Source organism: Lutra lutra, chromosome 10, assembly GCF_902655055.1.
Source record: "Lutra lutra chromosome 10, mLutLut1.2, whole genome shotgun sequence".
NCBI lineage: Eukaryota > Metazoa > Chordata > Mammalia > Carnivora > Mustelidae > Lutra > Lutra lutra.
Window position 1 is genome coordinate 37,827,333 of NC_062287.1, and position 18,593 is coordinate 37,845,925.

Below are 18,593 nucleotides of genomic sequence, written 5' to 3' on the forward strand. Positions count from 1 at the left end.
TGTGATTTTGGCTTTGGAAATTACAGAAGCTGTGGGCCCTTCATCAAAGGCTTTCTTCCCTTGGTTCCTGCCAGCTGGGTGGGAGCAAGTACCACGACACCTACTGAATTTTATGCATTCGGCGGAGAGGAAGGAGCCTTGAGCCTCATGACATTTCAGGTGTCGTCCTCTGTGACATCTGCCCCAAAGGGAAGGCAAGAAATAGGGCAAGACGCATTTTTCATTAGTGAGAGAAGTTTTATTGGGGTGGATGCAAGCCGTGCAGAACGAAAACATTGTTTCCACATTCTCTACAGATAGGGGCAGCCTTGGATCCCTCCTTAAAGGGAAGTCAGAATGCAGAACTTGGACAGGTGACTTGTGGAAATCGAAAACGTCCTAGCAAGAACGACCGAACCTCCGAGCTTTCAAGACTCTTGTCCTTTTAAGGGTCATTTTCTAACACAGTGATCCGCTGTCGTCCTTTGATCTTTGTGGAAGAGCTAGCAATTGTCCTTCCCGAATGACACAGCAGAAAAGAACCCATGTATTTTTCTTTAAAAGTTTGTGAAGATGTTTAGTCATTTGAAAGAATTTAAAGTACGCCTCGAGTACCTCTCCACAGAACTCCATGAGCCTGGAACAGTGGTGCTTTTAAAAAAGCCAACTTGTTAAAGAGGAACGGGTGGCATCAGCTTTTGTAGAGAACACTCGTGACCTGTCGAATTCTACAAGGCTTTTCCTCCTCTGGGGGCGGGGGCAGGGGAAAGCACTCACGGCATGAGAAACTATATTAACGTTCAAGAACTTGAGGAACAATCACGGATCAAACCACATGCTTTAAGTGACAAAGTGTTTTTGCAGCTAAGAAGAGAGCCCCCAAACACAATACATTTCACTTCAAGCAGGCCGAACAAACCAAGGGTGAATTAACATCTATTATGCTCCACAAAGGACACACCATCCTCTTTGCCAGTCCTTTTTCGGGGCTTCACATTACTTGTGAAAAATAGGGCCCCGGCCAACGATTGCCCCGAAGGGCCATTTCATCTCTGCGCCCTCATCTGAAACCCCAATCAATGCTAACTGCACATTTCCATCATCGTTCCTTTTCAAGAGGTTGTTCTGGGAAATGACGGAGATCGGGAGCATCAAAACTTCAATTTCACTAATCACGGCAGGGCAACGCTGCACTTGGAATGAACTTGGGAGAGCGGCCACAAGAAGCAGCTAAGAACCGTCACTGCTTATTTGTGGGGCTGTCGTCATTTTACACAAACATTCCCCTCTCCACAGGAGGCTGAGGGGTGTCCCCTCTCCTTTCCTATAGAGGCCTGTGTGCCTTTTCGAATCAAATCCCAGCTACCAACAAACTCGAGTTCTCATAACTGTGTGTGTGTTCAGCAAATATTTACAGAATGGCGATTACAGGCCAGCCGCTGGTTTAGCTCACATCACGAGATCAACAACGCCCATCCTCGCAGATATTCTATTGACCCGGGACTGACAATAAGCAAAATAAACCAATATGAACACATTTTTAAAAAGTATCCAACACTTCGGCCGTGGGAGCGTCTGCCTGGTCATCTCCCGACCTTGGCTCATTCTTGGATAGGACACAGGCTCGGCTTCTGTGCCATGCTCACGACCATGCAGTGAGACAGCCCACGCAGCTGGAAGTTTCTAGCGTTTTCACAGCACAAAATAGGACAATGCACCGTCCAAGTGTTAGGCTCACCGGCTCTCCATGCTGGAGAGGCTGAACAGGGTCAGGGGCAGCGGACTGCTCACCCCCAGCCACTGTCATCCACCCGCCCTCTTAACTGGATGTTCACCCGGACTCTGAACAATGAGATCCACTCCTCAGAAGGTACAGCCCACTCAGAAGTGCGCAAACACAATTTTGCTACGTGGACACAGAGCAGACGTTGCTGGAAGCAGCTCTCTGGGAGGCCAAAAGGGCCTCCGTTGTGCGCCGGGTGGACTGGTCTGCCCCTCGCCATGTGCGCGCCCGAGGACGGTCCCTGGAGGTGCATTTAGTTTTGTGTGCGCGTCACAAGAGAGGGTCTGTGCCTTTCGGGGTTTGTCACTTCCTGGAAGTTTGCAGAAGGTCTACACTGGAAGTCTCTGCCTGTCCTGGGGGAAAAGCAAACAGATGGCTGGATGCTGCTCCCAGGACGATCGGTTCCAGTCCCAGCTGGTGCCTTTCTAAGAAGATGCGAGCTGGAAACAAAGTCAGTAGCCCTGGGGTACCCAGTTAGGATCCGTCAGTCCCTTTGTAGAAAGCAAGGAATGATGACTCTTTACCCTCCGGAAAGGGAACCCTCAGAAGTCGTCCTTTAAGCCAGCAACTCCCAGGGGATGGAAGAGTTCACTTTCCTGGTAATGCTTTTCCCCACGCGGGACTGTAGGGCCGGGCATCCACCTTGGCCTCTTAGCTCTACAGTGGTCATTCACGGGTAACTCCATGGCCGCTGCAGGCTTGCCTCCCCTCTTCCCTGCAGAAGGCCAGTGGAGAAGGGCCACTGGTAACGAGCAGAAGGCCAGTGGAGCTCTTCCTGTGCAAAACTACTCTGTTAGTGTTCTGTCCCAGCTTCACACCACAGGACCAGTGGCTGAAGAGCCTCTGGGAAAAACCAGAACTGGACTCTCAAGACCACCAGCTCCAGGAGACAGGAAAAGAAGATGGCGTCTCCCAAGAACACAGAACAGCTGCTGGAAGCTTTCTGGAAGGGCCTTTCCTGTGGCTACTCCTTTGTACCTGCCTCTGCTGCCTTTGACTAGGCTCTAAACTCCTCAAAGATGGGGAGCGGCCTTATTCGTCCTGTCCAACAGTCAGGGACGAGCATGACGAGCCTGGGACATCAGGACCTCCTGGGGCTCAGCATGTCGCAACAGCGACAAGGAAGAGCAGGCAAGGACTCCAGCCCCACCAACCGTGACAAAAGGGTTACATGGCACAGGACTTAGAGAATTGCTGGTTTCCTGAAAAAAATGGATCTATTTTACCACCTCAAAATATAAATTAGGGGCTGTCTGTAGAGGAGATGAAGCTTTTGCGGGGAAAAGAAGTGCATCCTTGAAAAATAGCTCAGAAATGTTTTCAAATTATAAAAAGAAGCCAGTGTGGGGAGCTGTGATGGAGCACTTGGACACGGTGATAGAAAAATGAAGGAAAGAGGTATTTAAGTTCCTGCAATTTCTAAGTCACACGAACTCAAAGGTAATAAATAGCACATAATAATTTAAAGCATGAATGCATCCTTGAGACTCGCCGTCGGCTTTCCATCTCAGATCCCATCACAGAAGTGCAACTAAAATCCACTTCTGTGAATATTCTGAAAAGAGAGTACAATATTCTCAGAATATTCTGAGTAGCTTATATAACTTTTGTTTTTCAAACACTAATTAGATTAAGTAAACAACTCTTCCTAGGAGCCAAATGTAAACTTTGAGGTTCCTGAGGATTACTCACTTTAGTAATGTGTTAATTTCCTAAGAATAAAAACAGGGAGATCCACAAACGTAATTTTAAAGGGTTTTGTATAAAATGTAAACATAGTTTGGACCTATTTACATGGTTAGAACTGGGACAGGTTTTTATACACTCTGAATCGGCCTTAAATGTGTATGAAATGATGCTTGGGATATAGCTGTCTGTAACATTTATTCTTTCTCTATCAATGCTAGAACATCCTTCCCAAATGGCCTCTGTTCTGACATCACAGGATTCTACATTAAAATGGATTTTTAAAAGATGTGCTTAAAATACAGATAAAATAAACCGCAAAACTGGTCTCGTTCCAAGCACACCATATGGCCGATATCATTTATACGTTCTGACCGTAATAAGTGAAATGTCCCTTTATTTATTTATTTTTTTTAAGCATTCTGTGTTCTGTTCATTTGTTTACCATCCTGTTTCGAGTCTTTTGCTAACAGAGGGAGGACCTGCACAGAACCCCTTGGAAAATGGATTGAAATAACCTGTTCTGTCTGCCCAGATCTCCCCACCAGGCTCTGTGACAAGCATCCTCTCCCATACAGAAGTCACAGTTCAATGTCCTCGGGACTCTGCCTGGCTCACCACATTTCCAGGGTGGAGTGCCATGATTTCGGTTTGCTGTGGCCGACGAGCAGTGGTGTGCACAGAGCCCTGGGGGACAGGAACCCACGCCAGCACTGTCCCCAGAGGAGGACTCCACCAACAGCAAGTCTGCGGCTGGCTGGTGAGTGTTTCTCTTGTGCAGCGGTCGTTAGGGGCACATAGGAGGTTCCCAGTAAAGCTGTATCCTGACAGGTGTTATCATTATTTCATATAACAAATCCAAAAGGCCTCCCAAAGTCCTTGCTGGTACTGAGTCTTACTGCACATCTTTCCAGAAAGGGGCTTCTTTGAGGCACAAACAGGGCTCCGAGTCTTGCTCTGATGAGCCTTCCCGCCTTCCAGGTGATGGACTCACACATACACTTGCTGGGGCTGGCTCACCCCCATGGTGCTGCTCATTGGAAGTTCATGAACCATGCTCCTACAGCGTTCTGGGGGCTGTCATTTTCCTTAGGGACTCAGTAAGGCACACTCAGGAGGACCAGCGGGGAACCTGACAGCCGATACAAATCCCATGTCACAGAGGGCCATGGACCTCAAGGTCAAGGGGAAAAAAAATCAGCAAGAAGAATCGAGAAGTCTCTGTCGAGCATTCGTCTCTCCGTTATTTACTTTAATATCACTGGGTGCGCTCGAATCTGTAAAAACAGAAAACATTTATGACAAAAAGCAAGAACCGACAGCACGAATTACCTTCTCTTCTATCAATCCCGTGTTCTTTGCCTTACAAGGTTTTGCTTCTAAGCCACATTTCAGGGAACAGTGAAGTTAGGTCAGGGCTCCGGTTCAATCAACAAACTATCTTTTTTTTTTTTTTTTTAAGATTTTATTTATTTATTTGACAGAGAGAGAGAGAGATCACAAGCAGGCAGAGAGGCAGGCAGAGAGAGGGGGAAGCAGGCCCACCGCCGAGCAGAGAGCCCGATGCGGGGCTCGATCCCAGGACCCTGAGATCACGACCCGAGCCGAAGGCAGAGGCTTAACCCACTGAGCCACCCAGGCGCCCCCAAATTCTGTATCTTTTGAGAGAGGTGGAGGACAACAGGCCGAGGCCCAGAAGTACGGGGACAAAGCCAGCAGCACAGGACAAGCGTACGCGAGAAGGACAGCACGGATGGATGCCTGGGGCAGAGACTGTGAGAGCATGACCAAGAAGCAAGGACAGTCTGGAGAAAGCACACTTTCCTCTGGAGATCTGGGGTGGCACCGATTCTTCCCCTCTGTCTCCTAGTACTGAGGCACCCCAAGAGCTCCCCTTACCTTTGAGCTCCGTCATCGGGTCCCCCGGCTCCTCTGTTGTCATCTCCATGGGCTCCGGTTTCTTGCCATCCATGACATCCATCTTGATTGTGCCAAGGTTGGTCAGGAGGAACATCGGGTCGATGCCCTGGCCACTGCTTTTAATATTCTCCAGCACCTTCAGACACCTGTAGGACTTGAGCTCGCTTACGTTCTCCTCCAAGAAGAGGTTGTAAAGACTCAGGTCGTTGTACGCCTCCGACTTGAAATGCAGGACATCGAAGGTGGGCAGAATCTCATACACCCTGAGAACATCTGTCTTCTGCCGGAATGGAACGAAGAGCGTGTAGATGACCACGGGGGCCAGTAGCATGTAAACCACGAGGTTGATGAGGCTGAGCAGCTGGAAGACGCCGACGGCGATGAGCTTGCACTGAAAGCGATCGGGGATGGTGCTGTCGTTCCTCAGGATCCCAGACTTGATGCTGCAGACAAACTCGTCGGACAGCGACGAGAAGCTGATGTAATAGCCCAGGTAGACGCTCGCAGACAGGACAATGGCGAGTGTTAGCAACCGGCAGCTGACGTACTTGATGGTCAAGTTCCTACAGTTCCTCTTTGTCTTCAGGTACTGCTCCACAATCGGGTACTTGAAGTGGCGCTCAGAGATCTCCCACAGGCTGAAAACAGTAACAATGAAGGAATAAAAAAAAAAATTTAAACCTTCGCGAAGAGCAGATATCGAAGATGTAAATGTGCAGGACAGTATCACGCTAAAAACCCCAAACCCCTTTCCTCCCTCCCTGTTTCACCTATAACTTCGCTGGCGGATCAGGGAATATAATCGGGTCCAAGTAAGAAGACAAGCTACCACAGAACACTCTCCCCCTTAGTGTTTTAAAGAAGGTCTGGTTAAACAAGTTCCATTTGTAAATTTTTTTTTTTTTTTAAGATTTTATTTATTTATTTGACAGAGATCACAGGTAGGCAGAGAGGCAGGCAGAGAGAGGAAGGGAAGCAGGCTCCCTGCTGAGCAGAGAGCCTGATTCAGGGCTCGATCCCAGGACCCTGGGATCATGACCTGAGCCGAAGGCAGAGGCTTTAACCCACTGAGCCACCCAGGCGCCCCCCCATTTGTAAATTCTTAAAATGCCCGGCATCTGGTAAACACTCCACATGGACCGTTCTTATTCTAGTGTTTCTAAATCTGATTTAGATCTTCTCAGGTGTGCACAATGAAGTAGACCTTCCCGCCCAGGCGAGGCTGTCCCAGGGACAGCTCCGTGGGTGCGGGGCTCAGATTCGGGCCCGCCGGCCTGGGTGGGGTCCCAGCTCTCTCTCGGAGAGCTGGAAGCCAGTGTTTTTTATTTGTGGAAGAGGGAGGCAGAAAATCAATGCAGTTCGTTGTAATGTCGTTCTGAGGGTTGAGATAATGTACCCAGAGAAAACACAGTCTCTGGGATAAAGTATTTTAAAAATGAGAGCTATTAACACAATTACCCTTGTTGACAACAGCAACCAGAGGGAGAATGTGAAAAGACCAGACACTGCCTGCTCCTTCCCCCACTTGTCTCTCTCTGGTTCTCTAAGCTCAGCCGCCCCATAATCCTCCTCGCTTCTCCACTGGCGCCCGTGAGTAGCCAGTGCCATCCTGTTACCCAAGCCTTTCAGAACACAAGATGGCAGCATTCCCCTCAACAAGGGAAGGCGTCTGGATGTGAGGACAGGTGCTGGCGCAGGGAGGTGGGATGAGACTGGGGGCCAGCAAGCCTTCCTTGTCTGCCAGTGGATGACAACCCCCCCCACCCCATCTACTACTGTGGGAACCCTAAGCCCAGATGGGCAGGAGGACTGAGACCTCATACCCCAAAGCCCACCAAGATACTTGCTGGGGGCTGAGTTACCTTTGCCCTATGTTCTCCTGAGGGCCTGGAACTGGGCTGGTACCATCCCTCACGTCCTGATCACACACGCTCTTTGCGGCTTGAATTGCGCGGTTGTAAACTTTGTCAAGTTCTTCCATGATGAACTTCAAATCTGAGCAAAGATGAGGAGCAGCTGCAAAACGCCAGAACAGGGAGGGCAGGTACAGGAGGATAGCCACCAGCAGCAGGATGTAGGGGAAAAACTGAAAAACAAGAGAGCCCGTCAGGGGACCCGCAGAGCCCTCACTTCTGGAACCTAAGGGTACAAGTGCTGCACGCCGTTTTCTCCTTTGGAGACCAATGTGCATGCCCACATCAAGCATGGATGGAAATCAGGCTCATTCCCTTGTAACTAAGTCTAAACTCACCTGCCCAGGTAAGTAACATCACTTTTTTTTTTTTTTTAATCCCCCTTCGACAGAGTTTGAAATAACTGGGAACTACACTAATCACAGAAGGAAACAAAAACCCAAAATGACTTCCATGTCCTTTAGAGTAATCCCTTAATAAAACACCAGGTAAGGAACAGGTAAATGTCACAGCGGCCTCTGCTGGTTTTGGGGGGCTGTTTAATTTTCACTGCCAGGTTTTAGGAGGTCACTAATCTTAAAGCTCTCCCCCCTCCCCAATCTGGGAAAATGATGTGGAAATGCCAACTTCGCCCAAAATGGATGAGAAAAATCATGGCCTCAGTGATCCAGTAATCACACCGTCAAATGGGGCATAAGCAGTTAAAATTCCCAGAATGCAGGATGGACCGTCTGTGCTGGGACAGAGTTGGGGACTGCCCAACACCCTCAGTGTGCACCTGAGCCATCTCAGGTCCAGACCAGCCAATCGCCATGGGCCACAGCCCCGCAGAGAGCATCTGGACATGGATGTACATGAGAAAGAAACATGGGGGGAGTCTGGAGTCCAGGAAAGCAAAGAGCGCCCAGGAACCAGGGCTATCGGGAAAGCCTAAGAGCAGGCAAAGGAAGACCACGAACTACAGTTAGCACGGATCTGAATTCAAGTCCGTCTTTGTATCCTTGGGTGCTGAGGTCACTGAGCCTCTGACTCTCAGGCTCCCAATCTGTGAAATGGTCATGTAAGGTTAAGTTAATTTGTGTCAACTGTTTAGCGTGCTGCCCAGGGTGTAAAATGCACAACACACCACCTAAAACCAACAGAAGGGCTACCTCGGGGACACATCATACCCTTGGTCCTCACAACGACCCTGCCAAGGCCTTTACTGATGGCTTCCCTTCACCAAGGGGAAGAAGAAGCCCAGAATGGTTCCTGGCCACAGAGTGCAAAGCCGGAGCTAGGGACAGAATGGGAAGCCAGACCTTTCTGAACCCAGAGCCGTGCCTTTTCCACAATATGTCATAGATTGTTTCACTTCTCTGGAAAACTTCTCCCCGTCTTTTGGACTGGTCTCTTCCATCTCCTCAGAGGTGTAGCAGTGATGGCCTCGAGAGGACACAGATCTCCCAACCCATATGTGTGGGAGCAGGCAGCAGACCCAGCACTAGGCCTCTTGCCATCAAGTCAGATGTACAGAAAAGTTGCAAAGACCATACAGGGTGTTCTCGAATGACATGCATCTGGTGTTCCCACTGTCAACACTTTACATTTCCGTGGTCCACTTGTCAAGATGAAGAAGCCATTATTAACTCAATTTCAGACTTGCACTTGGATTTCTCCAGCAGTCCCATCATTGTCTTCTTTCTGCTCAAAGATCTGTCTGTTGATTTAGTTGTCATGTCTCCCTCATCTCCTTGGTTCTGTGATAGTTTCTCGGGTCTTTCCTTGTTTTTCATGCAGAATAGTATTTTTTCTAAAGATTTTAAGTAATCTCTACAGCCAACGTAGGACTTGAACTCACAACCCCAAGATCAAGATCCACCGACAGCCGGCCACGTGGCCCAAGAATAGTATCTTTAAATGTATAAAGTAAAACCTAAAAGTTCACCAAAGAAGTGGATAATTGAGTTACCACAACATCAAAAAACAAATTTATGTGTGTTTGACATATGGTCTGACACCAACTTGAAGAGGTAAAGGTCTCTGTACCAGAATCACAGATACCACTGACATCAGAGATTATTGCCTGCAAGATACGTATTTCTCGATGTTAAATTTTAGTTAGAGATGCATTAAAAAAAAAAATTCAAGTTGTCACGTTTTCCTCTCCAGGGTCACAGCCTCCCTGTCACATTCCTGGAGGCTACATAGCACCGAGGTCGCCTCACCAATGCTTCCACCTCCATTTGGGGTTCTGGCCTGGGATGGGCTTTCTCCAAACCACGAACGCAGTTTGCCACTGCACTGTGACATGCACAACAGGCTGCGATCTGGTGAACTCTGGCCATGTCACTCAGAGCTGGCTGTGGTGAGAAGCTCATATTCTAAAGGACGCCCATTTGCACTGTGCGCAACTACATTGGTGCCGTTCCCAGAACAGAGAGCCAGGCGTTTTCTTGGGGAGCTGCAGGGAGGAGGCTATTTCTAATTTGGGGCTGTGGGATACCTTTACAAGTCTCTTTTGTCTCAAAGTTATTTGAATTGCAGAATTTTTACCTCAAGCTGTTCTTCTGGATGAAAAAGTGACTGTTCACAGTCTGTGGCACTTTTTCCAATAGGCCCGTGCAGAGCAATAATTAATACCAATGACTAGATCGGCATAGCTCATGGTAATTGGAAAAACGAGTGTTCAAAGCTATTACACATTGGGTGTTTGCTTTCTCCTCAGATACCCTGTTACCTTGATCACCTCTGCAAGGAATGCAGCTGAATAACGCCCCATTTCTCAGTTGTCTGCACAGTTAATCCTCTTGTTTTTCATCCAAAACAAAAATGTGACTTTCAGTGACTCAGCAACAAGGTGGAATTAAAATCAATTCAATTGAAACAGGAATCCAAAAAAACATTAAAATCCTTTTATCCACATACGGAACATAGGAAAATTGCCAAATTTTAGGAGTGCACCTGCTGGATGGGAATGGCTTTGCTCGTGAGCTCCATCTGCTCCAAATGAGGTCTGAGACAACTCAGCATCTCTCAAAGTCACGGCTGTCATGTGAGCACTGAGCTCTTCCATGACGGCGAAGCTTCTCAAGGCCCAGGAGAGCCAAACGGCAGCACAATTTCCAGTCTGTTTGCCTTCAAAGTTTCTTCAAAGTGTTGTTTCTGGAAGGGGTTACAGTTTGGACAGCAGAACTTCCAGATGGAAGGAAGCCTGCAGGGGCTCTAGTACAACCTCCCTCCACATTCCAATCCCCTCTGCCTTGTGGAAGGTGAAGACGCGTCCACTTAGGCCCAAACAGCTCCTCCCCTGAAATGTACGTGGTCACGGCCGATGGCACTAAATGCACAGGGGTAAATCCATTTCAAATCATCCGGGCTGGGGGGAACCTGGCTGGCTCAGACAGTGGAGTGTGCCACGCTTGATCCCGGGGTTAGGAGTCTGAGCCCCACGTGGGAATGGAGATTACTTAAAAAAATAAAATCTTAGGGCACCTGGGTGGCTCAGTGGGTTAAAGCCTCTGCTTTCGGCTCAGGTCATGATCCCAGGGTCCTGGGATCAAGCCCCGCATTGGGCTCTCTGCTCAGCAGGGAGTCTGCTTCCCGTCTTCTCTCTCTGCCTGCCTCTCTGCCTACCTGTGATCTCTGTTTGTCAAATAAATAAATAAAATCTTAAAACAAAATAAAATCTTAAACAAAAAACCCATCTGGGCTGGCAGCTGGGCCAGGTAGGAATACCAGCTAATAATTAAATGATCAAAACATTAAAGCGGGGCACCTGGGTGGCTCAGTGGGTTAAAGCCTCTGCCTTCAGCTCAGGTCATGATCTCAGGGTCCTGGGATCGAGCCCCACATCGGGCTCTCCGCTCAGCGGGGAGCCTGTTTCCTCCTCTCTCTCTGCCTGCCTCTCTGCCTACTTGTGATCTCTGTCAAATAAATAAATTAAATCTTTAAAAAACCAAACAAACATTAAAGCGACAGGCACTAAATATGTTGGTCCTTAAGTACTGAGCAACGAGAAGTGTCCTTGGGAAGGTCAAGGAAGGCTTTACAAAGAGATGACACCTGAACTAGGTCTTCAAGGACAGTGAGGCAACGTGAATATACAAGAATGCTGTTCATACATTAAGACTCCACTCAAATCTCCCCTTTTTTGTGGCCTTTTGGACACACTCTTTCCGCTACATGGAATTCTCTCTCCTTTTCCGCCCAGTGAATTCCTACCCATCCAGGGCACCAAAGCAAACAAGCCCAGGATGAGGACACAGTAAGAGTGGAGGCTGGAAAGATGCACTGGGTTGAAGGGTGCCCCCTCCCCCGCCAAAACATACACCCAGAACCTCAGAACGTGAAACCTTGTTGGGAAATACGCCAGCTTGCCGGTCACCACCAGAAACGAGAAAAGAGGCACACAGTTCTCTCCCTGAGCCCCCAAGAAGGAACCCGCCATGCTGACACCTTCATTTCCAACTCCTGGCCTCCAAAAATAGGAGAGAATGAATTTGTTGTGCCAAGCCATAAAGGGGGTGGTGGTGATTTGTTACAGCGGCCCTAGGAGCTCATTTCAGGCGGAAGCAGGAACTAAATTACGAAGCCCTTGGCTTCCCACATTTCAGGCGATGGGAAGTCACCAGTGCAGAGCGTGGTGAAAACCTCCTTGAGAGATTCCTACAAGCTGTGGAGAAGGGAACCCACTGGAGAGGAGGGAGACAAGGCAGGAGGTCGTGGCGGCAGAGCTGTGGGGAGAGCTATGCACTGCACTGAGGCAGCAGCGGTGGGGAGAAGGGGGAGAGCGAGGCAAGAGCCACGGACGGCGAGAAGCAGACGCTGCAGTGCCCACATGGAAGGGATGGATGGAAAAGGGAAGAACAGAGGCTAATTCAGGGTTTCTAGCTTATGCAAGGGTGTGGGTAGTACCATTAGCTGAAGCGAAGAAACAAGGAATGGATTCCAAACAGAGGGGAGTGAGGTGGGAGGCGGACCGGAGATGATGAGAAATTGTGAACGTAAGACACCCATACTCAAGAACTCACATTCTAGCGGAGATGTGCTGTAGGCAGCTGAAAATAAAGGGGGAAAATCCAGCTGATCTTACAGTTCAGGACTGTGTAGCACAGAGATGGTCAGAGCCAAGAATGCCTGAGCTCATCCAAGGAGAATGCGTAGGAGGGGCTGAGACGGGCGGGGAGGGATGAGGGATCCTGACGTGAGGGTAGGGCAAAAAGAGAAGCCCGGGGTGCCTGGGTGGCTCAGTCATTAAGTGTCTGCCTTCAGCTCAGGTCATGATCCCAGGGTCCTGGGATGGAGGGGAGCCTGCTTCTCCCTCTCCCTCTGCCTACTATTCTCCACTTGTGGTCACTCTCTCTCTGGCAGTCAAATAAAATCTTTTAAAAAAATAAAAATAGACAAATGGATAAGGAAGATGTGGCCCATATACACTATGGAGTATATGCCTCCATCAGAAAGGATGAATACCCAAGTTTTGTAGCAACATGGATGGGACTGGAAAAGATTATGCTGAGTGGAATAAGTCAAGCAGAGAGAGTCAATTATCATATAGTTTCACTTATTTGTGGAGCATAACAAATAGCATGGAGGACAAGGGGAGATGGAGAGGAGAAGGGAGTTGAGGGAAATTGGAAGGGGAGGTGAACCATGAGAGACTATGGAATCTGAAAAACAACCTGAGGGTCTTGAAGGGGCGGGGGATGGGAGGTTGGGGGAACCAGGTGGTGGGTATTGGGGAGGGCACGGATTGCATGGAGCACTGAGTGTGGTGCAAAAACAATGAATACTGTTACGCTGGAAAAAAAAAATGAAAAAAATACACACAGAAGATGTCTCCTTTTGGCCTCATGCTGTTCAGACCATAACTTGCTTTAAACATAATCCCAGATTTGGGAAGTCTCAAGTGAAGGGCTACACAGAAAGGCTACTGCAACCATGAGCAGCTTAGAGGACAGAGAAGAAAGGCGGGTACTCCGTCCTACTCTGCGCTCAAGGGAAGACACCCAGGGTAGCAGGCTTCATGACTCAGGACATTGGGGGAGGGTCCTGGCACAAGGAGAGACCTAGAGAAGAGAGGACGGTAAGGTAAGCATTTACGTGTGGAAGCAGAGAGTCCTGAAGGCAGAATTAGAACCAAGTGATGAGGAAGTAAGGACAAACGTTCCTGAAGATCTATATGAAAATGGAACAAACTGTTTGGGAAGCAGGGAGTTAGTTCCCTTCCAGCGAATCATCTGGGAGGGCTTTAGAATTCTCCATCAGGGGTGGGCAAAGCTTCTCCTGCGAACGGCCAGACAGTAAATGTCTGCGAGCCACAGGAGCCCTGGTGCGCACATGAGAGGAGATGCAGGGAACATGTAAAGGAACGGGCGTGGCCTCGCGCCAAGAAAATTATTCGCAGAAATAGTTGATGGTTTGGTGGAAGCACGTACGTCTGAGTCTGTCCACTCCTTGCTATGGATCCTTGCTTGTCCGAGCGTGGTCCACAGAGCACAAGTGCAGGTTCACCTGCAGGGCCCTTGCCAGGAAGAACGCAGGCCCCGCCAGACCTACGGAGCCGGAGCCTACATCTCCACAAGGTCCCAGATTACTAAAGAGCACACACAATTTGTGAAACCTGGGTCTGGGTAAGTGGTACCCACCCGGAAGCCCAAGGCGAACCAGCAGCATCAGCACCTTCTGGGATACTTAAGAAAACCAGATTCCTGGCCCTCCCGATCCAGGATTTTCACAAACCCCTGCCCCCCGAGGGTAATGCTAAGGTATGGAAACCTCTGGTCTGGGAGTCTCCATGGATCCCTCCAAACTAAGTTTTACTAAATCCACTTAAATAAAGATTTGTCCGTTCTATTAATTTTATTTTCTTATTCTGCAGCTTTTTTGTTTCAGTCAAAACCTTGATTTCCGGGGCGCCTGGGTGGCTCAGTGGGTTAAGCCGCTGCCTTCGGCTCAGGTCATGATCTCAGAGTCCTGGGATCGAGCCCCGCATCGGGCTCTCTGCTCAGCAGGGAGCTTGCTTCCCTCTCTCTCTCTCTCTGCCTGCCTCTCCATCTACTTGTGATCTCTCTCTGTCAAATAAATAAATAAAATATTTAAAAAACAAAACAAAACAAAAAAACCTTGATTTCCTGTTTCAGAAAAGAAAAAGCTTGCCTAGCCGCTGCCTACATCAAGCCCTTGAACAAAGAACAGAATGCTAAAAGAAAAAAAAAAAAAAAAAGGCCCATTATCAAAGAGTCCTTGAGCACCACCTGCCGGTGCCCCTGACTGCACACACATTTCTACAAAAGCTGTTCCTTGGAGCTACTGGAAGCTGGAGTGAGTGAAGGAGGAAGAGGAAGGGAAGCATGAAGAAGTAGCTGGGGGGAACCACGGCATTCCTTATACTGGGACCACAAACTCCACATGGATGTACACTTAAATATTCCAGTGGTTAATTTCTTTGGGGGGGAGTTTGGGAGCCCTGGGGGTAGGTCTGGTGTCGGCCCTGACTTGATGTTCCCATGAACCCTGGGCCTCCAGCGCCCTACCCCTGGCCTTCATTCTCCCAGAGAATGAAGCCTGAGCAGGCCCTAGGAGCTGCTTCATTTCCCCACCCTCCGCCTGCAACAGACGTGTTCTGAGCCCCTGCCACATGAGACTCGGGAACCTGTGAGCTTAGCAAAATATCCCTTCAGTAGAATTCGGGCGAGTATGTGCTACCTCCCACGGTTGTTCCAGGAATAGCACAGGCTGCTCTGGGAACGCACAACAGAGACCAGAGTGCGGGGCAGCTCATGTTCTGCTCGGCCAGCGCCCCGTTTTGGGGATCTGCCCACCTGGAGGCACGTAATGCAGTCTGCTGTCCATGAAGTGGCCTCAGGGCCTTAGTCCTGGAGGCTTCGTGTTGACCCCACCAGGCCCTGGAAGTGACTGGACTTGGGAACAACCCTCAGTCTGGAGGTTCAGAGGAAGCTTCCAGGCAGACAGAGTAACACATTAGGAGGTGGCTGGATTAGAGGGGAGGGAGCTTTTGGGGGTCGGATCTGGAGCTCCGGAGAGGCGGGGGTTGCCAATGAAGACATGGGTACTGATGGCAGAGGGGAGGAAGCCGAGACAGACGCCAGGTGAGATGATCCAGGGAAGGGGATGGCATGCCAATGGGAGGGGCCTAGGATGGAGGCCTGGAGGAGTCCCAACTTCTCAGTGATGGGCAAAGGAGAAGCAGTCCACCAAGGAGACCCTGCCCTAAGAGTCTGGAGCATTTCTGCAGAATGAGGGAGGGCATGGTCCGCTGACAGTAGTCAGGTGGGATAAGCCTTAGGAGGCAGGCATTTACGTGGCATCACAGGGTTGCTGGGGACGTGGGGAGAGTGCTGTAGATGACAGATGTGCCAAAATGAACTCGGAGTGCGGCAGCCATGGGAGTGGAGGACACGTGGAAACGGGTTAAGTCCTTGGGGAGCGGACAGAGGGTGGTGTGTCACAGGCATCATCCGGGAGGACAGAGCTCCCGTGGGATGGAAAGGTCTGTGAGCCACCTCCGGAGCTGTGAACGGCTGAGGACTGACTGGGCGCATGACAGAGGGGGAGGTAGGGATGACACAGCCAGATGCCCAGAACAGCTGGGAGCTGGGCTTCTGCGTAAAGGAAGCCCAGCTAGGGTAAGGAGTGAAGCCATGAGAGAAGACACACACCTTTGTGCCTGTCCCAAATCAAGGGGCCCCCCTCTGCTGCCAGAAAATCCTTTCTGTGTGGAGCTGAGGCTCACCAGGTGAGCCTGGGGGCAGCGTGCAGACTTCTGAAGCCACACTCGGCAATCAGGAGTCTGCCGAATGCAGAGAGGCCGAAAGAAAACGACCGGGAAGAACTCTGGAAACGGGGTGGAATCCAACAGCCCTGCGTCCGGTGTGTGCTTGCAAGACTGGTGGGCAGGGGCTCAGGCAGATGCCCGTCCACCCGTGTCTGTGCAGCATTCACGGCAAGAGCTGGGAGGCAGAAGCCACCCAGGGGACCCCGGGGGGGAGGCAGGGACACACAAGATGTGGTCAACACACGTGATGGAGTCTGACTCAGCCTTAGAAAGGGAGGGAGTTCTGGTCACGCGACAAGGTGAGAAGGGTCGTGAAAACGTTATGCAGAGTGAGATAAGCCAGACGTCAAAGGATACATCTCCTACGACTGCAGCTACAGGAGGGGCCTGGAAGAGCAGACAGCAGGACGGTGGGGGCTGGGAGTTTCAGTTTGGGAAGGCGAGAAGAGTCAGACAGATCTTGGCAATGAGCGTACTTCACGCCGCACAGCTGCACACCTGAGAACGGCTAGGAAGGTAAATTTCACGCGGTGTGTACTTTGTCACCACTAAACAAAAACACCAGAAGAGGAAATCAGCGTGGAAACAAAGCAGCTAGAATCGCGCAGTCTGGACGGGCCAATACCACCACGTGGATGTGCACGTCTGCCCTCGGTTTCGGCTCTCCTCCAGCCTGGCTGCAGCCCTAGCTTCTGCGACAACCTGCATCAGTCCCCAGGGCTGCTGTAACCAGGGCCCACACGCCGGGCAGTTTAACCATGCTTTCCCTCTGAGTTTGGGTGGATGCATGTCTAAAACCAAGATGTAGGCAGGTCCGGGCTCCCGCCGGTGCTGTGAGCAGAGCACCCTTTCCGCCTCGTGCACGGTGTGGCCCAGCTGTTCTGCTGGAGCCTCTGTGTCACACGCCATCTTGTCCCCAGCATCTCCTCCCTCTGTGTCTGCAAACAGATTTCCCTCTGTTATGAAGGCACCAGTCACAGAGGACAGTCACCTGTCCCAACTCTGGCAGGACCTCACCTTAACTAATTCCACTTGCAACAACCCTGTTCCCACAAAAGGTCCCATCCGAGGGGTACAGGTGTTAGGACATCAATACATCTTTTAAAGGATACAATTCAACATGCAACACCACCCAAATGAAGATGCGGTATTCTTGAACATTGGCTATTTTTTTATTGACTTCTGAAATTACACGTGAAAACCTGGACAAGGATTTGAGGCTCCGGATGAAGTTAGCTGCCTCTGGAGAAGATTTATTTCTGCTGCTGGCTGGTGGGCAGACTAGAGGCACTGACGATCCCCCTATCTCCTCATTCCATCAGTACTGAAATGATTCAAGTCAGGACTCTACTCTCCATGAGGGCTGGTCTAATTCAAGATCATCCCTTACTCCCCAGGTACAGACTTTTGAGCCTGGGGTGTTGTCCAGGGTCCTTCCAACTTGGCTGGTCCCACCTCTAATTTCTGCCCCCAGCCTTGTGAATCTGGAAAGATCTCTCTGCCCAACTTCCATCCAAATAAGCTGGACTACCACCACCAGAAAGAGAGCCGCTCAGCCTCTCACTGGCACTGGAGACAGAAGGCTTGGCTGCCCCCACTGCTGTATACGGTTTCTGCCTCTCTACTGCAGGGGCAGGGGACAGCCAGGGACCTGACTCTAGTCTTAGAGCAGGCAACTAGTCCCGAGTCCCCGGCTTGCTCTCTCTAGGTGCCCTTCACCTTACACTGCAGCAAAATCTTTGAGTTTCTTCCTGCTCTAAAAGTTTCACAGTCTCTACATCCCTGCCAGCACTTACACCAGACAAGCCAGATTATACACTCTTCTGTGGCTCCATTAATGCCCAGCCCAGTGACAAATTACAACCCCCTTCTCCCAAGAGCATCACAACAAAGGGACCTAAGCCATAACTGCATGGGTTTCACTTGCAAACAAGGCTGTTCAGCTTCTCGAACTATGCCCATTCATATCGTTATTGGCTGGCCTGGCTACTACACGTGCAGAGCTGACGGTGACCCAACGGATGCCAAGGCTAAAAGTCAAGGAGAGAAGCCCAACCCCAGAGAAGTAAGGAGTCATTGTAAGGCATCACTGTGCCTAAGAGCATGCAATAAATAAACAGGGGAAGAGGTCAAAGTCATAGTAAAGGACTTAAACTGCTCATTTTTAGAAAGAAGGATGCTGTGTGTTCAACAATAGGTCAAGGGTGGAGAGGGCCAAACACCAGCCCGTGGCTTTTCAGGAAGTACAAGGGCGGACTTTCCTCAGTGGAGGAGGAGAGCAGAAGGAACACACATCTTCTATTTGTTTTCACAATGGACAAAAGACCAGTGATTGAAAATAATGACAGGCAAACGCATGATCCTACTTCTGTATGCACAGAGAAGACCTAATGCTGCCACTCCCTTACACAGAGAATGTTCTCCTGCACAAATCCACAGACTCCGGCTCAAGTTCCCCACGGCCCATCCTCTATGTACCTGTCTCCCTTGTCTCCATTGCTCCCCCAACACGGAGCTCCTGTCTATACCTCTT

The 18,593-nt window shown here is 49.9% G+C and overlaps 1 protein-coding gene across 2 annotated transcripts in view; it reads right to left on the minus strand.

Annotated features, from left to right (window-relative positions):
• Positions 1 to 222: 222 nt before the first annotated feature.
• Positions 223 to 18,593, minus strand: part of PANX1 (pannexin 1) — a 52,738-nt gene continuing 34,367 nt past the window's right edge. The window contains exons 3-6 of one of the 2 annotated variants that reach the window (XR_007121028.1): positions 7,231 to 7,454; positions 5,348 to 6,006; positions 4,067 to 4,725; positions 223 to 2,964 (exon numbers count right to left, since the gene is read on the minus strand). Coding sequence is in view for 1 of the 2 variants with exons in the window: in XM_047692342.1 (XP_047548298.1) it covers positions 4,646 to 4,725; positions 5,348 to 6,006; positions 7,231 to 7,454 (963 nt within the window). In the remaining variant the exon portion in view is untranslated. Of the gene's footprint in view, positions 4,726 to 5,347; positions 6,007 to 7,230; positions 7,455 to 18,593 lie in introns of both variants that reach the window. The other variant, XM_047692342.1, reaches the window with a different exon arrangement.